This window comes from Punctularia strigosozonata (genome assembly GCF_000264995.1).
Source record: "Punctularia strigosozonata HHB-11173 SS5 unplaced genomic scaffold PUNSTscaffold_5, whole genome shotgun sequence".
Classification (NCBI taxonomy): Eukaryota; Fungi; Basidiomycota; class Agaricomycetes; order Corticiales; family Punctulariaceae; genus Punctularia; species Punctularia strigosozonata.
The window spans coordinates 1,088,587-1,094,731 of record NW_006767437.1 but is presented as its reverse complement, the minus strand read 5'-3'; the positions used below and the strand labels follow the sequence as shown (position 1 = coordinate 1,094,731).

Sequence of the window (6,145 nt, the reverse complement as noted above, 5' to 3'; positions counted from 1 at the left end):
AGGACTTGTAGTGATCCAGGTTATGACTCGACTGTGACTCATAAGGAACATTGTAGAATAGTATAGAACGTTATGGTAGGTACTGGAAGGTTCTAGTACAGTACTTGTATAGTAGTATATAAGACGCTAGCTGAAGTCGATGGACTTCAGCTCGTCCATCTGTTATACACGCCCTTAGCGCTATAACGATTGACGGTTCGGTTACGGCCTTTTAGACTTAAGACTAAGACACCGCTACCTACAACAACCCACCACACTCGACCTAGTGCGTCTAGAGCCCGAACTCTCACGCCTAAGTCACACGACACAGCCTAGACTACAACGACAGACTTTACACCAAGTCTAACTACCACGACGGTTCGGTACCCGCCTAAGGTACCACGATCTAGGGGTTCTTACAGTAGCTCCGCGAACATGTTGCATGTAAGGCACAGATATAGCTTGATAGTACAAAGCCTCAACAGCGAGCTCAGTCAGTGTCGGAACATCCTGAAGTGCATGATAAACATTCTTCTCAAGGTTTGTGAATGTACGGCTGCCCTTGGCATCCCGCAGCTCCTCAAGTACTGTCAAGATTGCATGCCGTTTCCACAAAGAGAATCCTGCGCCATTGCCATAGGAGCCATAGCGTGTGTTGCTGGTATCCGGAAAGACTAGTCGATAGCCAGAGCGAGCCTCGAGCCACCAGCTAAAGGTGTCGTGATATCCCTTCTTGTCGTCCTTATGATTGAACAGAGCACCACAAAGTTGTACAAGTTTCACGCCACCAGACGTGGAGCAGTCAATAGCGCGTTGTTGATCCGCTGCAGATCCCGTCGAAGCAGATGCGGCATTAAAGACATTGAGGAGCTTCATTGGTGGCTCAATTCCACGGTCCACCCACATTGCCATCATGGCTGTGTTCCCACCTATTCGTAGTATGAGAACATATACATGCAGTGGTGGGAGAATTTACCTTTAAAGGCATTGAGTTCCTTATGCATACAGCATCCTGCACGAGCAAAGAAGTCGAAGCTATTCCTGTCTTCAGGTGAGAGAGCATCGTATGCACCGGTAGCGAGCCGGAGACACATCTCCTGGAATACATCCGTGTCGTGCTTTGCCTGCTCAACTGGGGACAAAGCTTGCCAAGCCTCCCACCCACCCACACGCGTGATCTTGGTATTGAGCAGATCCATAACTGATGCAGCAAAGTCATCGGTTGACTTATGTAGAAACACATCTTCTCCGAGACTCAAGCGCGAGTTCAGTGCTTTCCAGTCTTTCCAACGGTTGACCAGAGCAAACTGATCATTCGAGTGATCGCACGCATATCCGAAGAGCACTCGGGCAAGATCCCGGACCACAAGCTTCTTCGGAGCAGACTGTGCCGATGGTCGACTGTTCTGGATTGCGTGCATAGACTCAAGCGAGCCAATCCAGCCCTCGTGCTGTGCCTGAGCGGTATGAGATCCGGCAGAGCTGATGCCAAGAAACCACCGTTGCGTGGTGTAGGTACCCGAAGACTGCATATCCGGTGATTTGGTGGCCGGCGAAGGTGTGAACTGCGTTGTGATGGCACACTTTGACTCATAGTTCACATGGTGATGTGTTGTCCCATCACCACTCAGAGTGATGCCTGAATTGTATGGTTAACGGGATATCCTTGATGTATTAACAGAACTTACCATCTGCTTTATGCAAGGCGTCAGTTATCTGAATTTTAGAAGCAATTCAGCCTTCGCGAACGGCCCGCTGGACAGTCCGGCGGCTGATATCTCCAAGAACCGTGATATCAAGCTCATCAGCAACCGCGTGGACAACATCGTTCACACGATGCATTGGGACTTTGCATTTGGAAACAAGCTTCCGGGCAAGAGAACGGGTCCGGTCCGTGTGTATCCCTTTGTGTTTCAGCCGGAAGCTGTGAGATTGGCGGGATAGCTTCTCCGCTTCCTTTTTCGCAGCTACAGCAGCCTTCAGCCGCTTTTGTGCACGGGCACGTTGTGCACGAATTGCGTTACGCTGCTTGACAAGGATGTGAATCCGTGTAGACAGAGTTTTGACCAGAGCATCCCTGTCAGCAAGGTCTTCGAGTATACAAGAGTTCTGGAGCCGGAGGTCTTCCAGATCGGCCAAGAGAGACGCAACCCGATCATTCAGAGCTTGGATTGCCTCCAGAAGGCCGTGAGCAGAGTCGGCTTGAGCTTCAAGATCACTGGCCATCAGCAGAGAGCAGTCCAGTTGCTCGTTCAGATCAGAAAGCCTATCCCGAAGAAGATCCCTTGAGTTCTGTGCGCGCTTCTTCTGTTTGAGTTCATTACAGCTCTTCCTTCTATAGTGATCCCGGGAGCCGGTAGCTTTCTCCAGAGCAGCAGAGACCAGCGTGAGTTTTGCCAGATTAAAGTCTATAGCCATTGACATTTCCGCATACAAGTCTCTAGAGTTGTTGCCTAGATGAGCCAAGGGGTGAATATTCTGAAGGTGTAGCTGTTGGAGCGCAGATCGCTTGCCCATCTCGAGCTGATGCCAACTCCGCGAGGCGTACCGATGAGGTGGCGGGCGAGTTACCGCTGCTTAGATAAGCGGATCCAGGAGTTTGGGCCCATATCCTTGAACGCCGCGCTGAGCTTTGGAAACAGCGCCATTAATGCGGGAAAAATTCATGGAAGCCCTCAGAGTACGTCCAAACAAAATGTTGAGAACAGATCTCCATACTCTCTATGGTTTTACTCTTTCATAATACGAGGATCTCACTATCCAGGCCAAAAACATGATTTCTATTCGCAACATATTGTCCGGAAGCTCTCCATTATCAACTTCTCTCCGCAAAGTTGTCTGTGAATTGTTATACCGGGCACACCAACCACCTTGGACGGACCACAAACCATCCTCACCGTCGCGAGTCGAGGTGGCTGACACGTGGGAACGTACGTCGGAGCGGGAAATTCCTGCAGGCGTTGCTCGTCCCCAGGAGCAGAGGCATAACAGAAAAACGACAAGCAAGGATCATGTGATCCGTGGGAAATTGAATAGGGGCCACTCCTCTTGCATATCGGACGAATGTTCGGGCATTCGATATCTTGTAGGAATAGATTCTTTGAAGTAACTACGTGGATTCCACTAATGTAACAGGGTGAGGAGGGTGGGACGAAACAGCGGGCGAGCGGGCAGGGATCCTCCTCGCCGCCCTCGAGAGCGGAGACGAAGCGCCAGCAAGGCGACCTCCGCCGTCCAAGAACTTGCACCGCCGCACGTGACCTCAGCTCCGGTGCGCCCACGATAAACTGATCATGGTGAATCGAGCGACCGAAAATACGATGGACATTATGCAAGTTTATCTCTAGTATGCATCCTAATCTATTCTAGCGACCGCGATATTACGCACGATGATGACCCGCCCCGAGCCCAAAGAAAACGATGACCTAGTTGACAGCCATCCGCGAGCTCCTTGCGGTAGCGCGGGGATCTATGAAGAAGGGGTGTATTTTGAGGATATTCTTGGTTCTTACTCGAATTTGGGCGGGTTGGACGTGCCCTCCGGATCTGCACACGAAAAATGGCGGGGCAGACGGACATGCCAATCAACGACGGAAACAAACCAACAAAGACAGAGGATCGAGACTTACCTTGGCTCGTTTTCAAGATGTAGTCCCTGTCCTTCTGCGCCAGGTGCAGCACGTAGCTCACCACCTCGTGCGCGTCCACGGCCACCTTCGGGTTCACCCTCGCCCCGCCCCGGATCGCCGCCGCGGCGACATGGTATCTCGACGTGTGATTACACAGCATCATCTGTCCCGTCCCCGTTCAGCCAGCTGCTCTCCATGCACACGCCGCGACGAAGACGGAAGGCGCACTCACGTCGAACGGACTCGTCGTCGTCCCTTCCTCCCGGTACCCCTCCACGCTCACCCTCTCCAGCCTGCTCCTCCCGAACAGCAAGCCCTTCAGCTCGACCGGGTACCCGTGATAGTTGAAATGCACGCTCCTGTCCGGCGTGAACATGGCGTCAAAGTCGGCGTCGGTCATCGCGTGCGGGTGCGAGCCCTGCGGGCCGAGGATCATCAGGTCCGTCACGTTGCACACCCGGACGCGCAGCGCGGGCGCGACCGTGCGGAGCAGCGCCGCGGCAGCGACGACCTCGAACGTCATCTCGACGCCGATCCCGACGAGCACGCTGGTTCGAAAAAGGATCAGCGGGAGAAATGGAAATAAAAGACGGAGTCCGAACTCACACGTCTGGATCCACGCCCTCGTCCGTGCTCGCAAACTTCCACACGGACGCGCCGGCGATGCAATGCTACGATCGATCACCGTCAGCAACCATACTCCCAAGCAAGGAAAAGGGAAGGTGGTTACCTTATCCGCTTCCTCCGGGCTGAGCCACACCGGCGTCGGCTGCTTGCTGCCCACCATCAGGTTCACGTAGTTCCTCGCCCTCAGACAATGCGCCATCGTGCTCAAAAAGCAGTTCGCGTCTGACGATGAACGGGAAATCGTGAGCAGGCGTGGCAAGGTTGGAACGGAGGGAGGACGACGTTACCGGGAGGCAGGTAGACCCGCATCCACTGCGGCTTGAGGTTGAGCACGGCGCCGATGAAGGACGGGTTCTGGTGCGAGAACCCGTTGTGCTCCTGCCTGGCCCAGGTGCTGGTCTCGAGGTAGTTGAGCGACCCGATGTCGCCGTGCCACTTGGTCTCGCGCGCCTGAAGTGACACAGCAACGTCAGCGTCCGAGGAACGGACAGAGAGGTAAGGTTTGAAGCGCGCACCATCTTGTTGAACTTGGCATACTGCACCATCTGTTGAACGCGCCCTCGGCCGGTCAGCTTCCCGTCCTTATCGAAAACGATCGGGGAACATACCATGGTATGTACGATCCCCAGAAAGCTCTCATAACTCGGGAACAAGCCCGTCCTACCCGTGAGCGTATACCCCTGCAACATGCCCTGACACACGTGCTCGCTCAATATTTCGATCACTCTCCCGCCTTGCGCCCGGCTCTTCTCGTCCCACTGCATATTCCGGCCCGTCACCTCGAACACCGCATCGAGCTTGTTCGACTCGAGCTCGTCCGGCGAAAAGATCCTGAACGACGCCGGGTTGCGCTCGATCACGGCGCGCAGGAGCCGCCCCACCGCCTGCATGCAGCTCGCCTGTTCCCCCTTTTCCTTCGCGATGGCGAACTCGCGCCAGTCGGGGACGTCGAGCGGTCGGTAGGCTTTGTACGCCTCCGCGCGCTGGCCGAGCCTCTTCTCCTTCTCCTGCGGGATTATGCTGAGGATGTCGTCGACGGGCGCGCCGTCCACCGTGAACAGCTCCTCCGTCTTGTACGATCGCAGCCACGCCTGCAGGGCCTCGAGCTGCTTCTGATCCTTGTTGGCGGCCGGGAGCGGGACCTGGTGCGCGTGAAACGAGCCCTCGATGATCTTCCCGTCGAACTCCTTCGGCCCGCCCCATCCCTGCGAACCTCATCAGACATCTTGACCCTTGTTTTTTATACTACGATTCACAAGAGATCACAGAGCGGAATTCACCTTTGGCGTGCGCATGATGAGCACCGGCCAGCGCGGCTTGACGATCGGCCTCCCCTCCCTCGCCGCCTTCTGTATCTTCCCGATCTCGGCCACCGCCCACTCCAAGCTCGCCGCCAGATCGCGATCGATCTCGCCCAGGTCCTCCACGAACCGGACCTGATATCCGTACCCGACGAAGAGCGCGACGAGCTCGCGGTCGTCCATCGTCCCGTACACCGTCCGCTCGCTGATCTTGAACCCGTTCACGTGCACGATCGGGAGCACCGCGCCCGACTCTTTCGGGTCGAGGTACTTGGCGGCGTGCCAGGCCGCGGCGGTCGGCCCGGTCTCGGCCTCGCCGTCGCCGACGACGCAGACGGCGAGCAGGTCGGGCTTGTCCATGACGGCGCCGAAGGCGACGGAGAGCGCGTACCCGAGCTCGCCGCCTTCGTGGATCGCGCCGGGGGTTTCGGCGTTGACGTGCGAGGGGAAGCCGCCCGGGCAGGAGAAGCGGGAGACGAGGGAGTGCAGGCCGGACGTGGTTCGTGGGTAGGAGGGGTAGAAGGGCGCGAGGGAGTCTTCGAGCCAGAGGCAGGCGAGGAGCGCGGGCGCGCCATGGCCTGGAGACGCGTCGGTTAGCGGTAGATAGGA

General features: G+C 56.1%; 3 protein-coding genes across 3 annotated transcripts; 1 reads left to right on the top strand and 2 right to left on the bottom strand.

The window, feature by feature from the left end:
* Positions 1 to 342: 342 nt before the first annotated feature.
* Positions 343 to 1,616, bottom strand: PUNSTDRAFT_67009 (uncharacterized protein; the record flags this gene model as incomplete). The annotated part of the gene is made up of 2 exons (XM_007382955.1): positions 343 to 908; positions 956 to 1,616. Coding segments are annotated over 2 exons (1,227 nt in total), but the record flags the coding sequence as incomplete, so codon positions are not given.
* A 61-nt stretch (positions 1,617 to 1,677) lies between these two features.
* On the top strand, positions 1,678 to 2,268 carry PUNSTDRAFT_44033 (uncharacterized protein; the record flags this gene model as incomplete). Its single annotated transcript, XM_007382954.1, has 2 exons — positions 1,678 to 1,869; positions 2,038 to 2,268. 2 exons carry the CDS (start codon positions 1,678 to 1,680, stop codon positions 2,266 to 2,268), a joined length of 423 nt encoding a protein of 140 aa, XP_007383016.1.
* A 1,071-nt stretch (positions 2,269 to 3,339) lies between these two features.
* PUNSTDRAFT_66747 (phosphoketolase) lies at positions 3,340 to 6,118 on the bottom strand (the record flags this gene model as incomplete). The annotated part of the gene is made up of 8 exons (XM_007382953.1): positions 3,340 to 3,771; positions 3,841 to 4,156; positions 4,215 to 4,279; positions 4,339 to 4,457; positions 4,523 to 4,685; positions 4,751 to 4,780; positions 4,844 to 5,440; positions 5,516 to 6,118. Coding segments are annotated over 8 exons (2,325 nt in total), but the record flags the coding sequence as incomplete, so codon positions are not given.
* Positions 6,119 to 6,145: the final 27 nt, after the last annotated feature.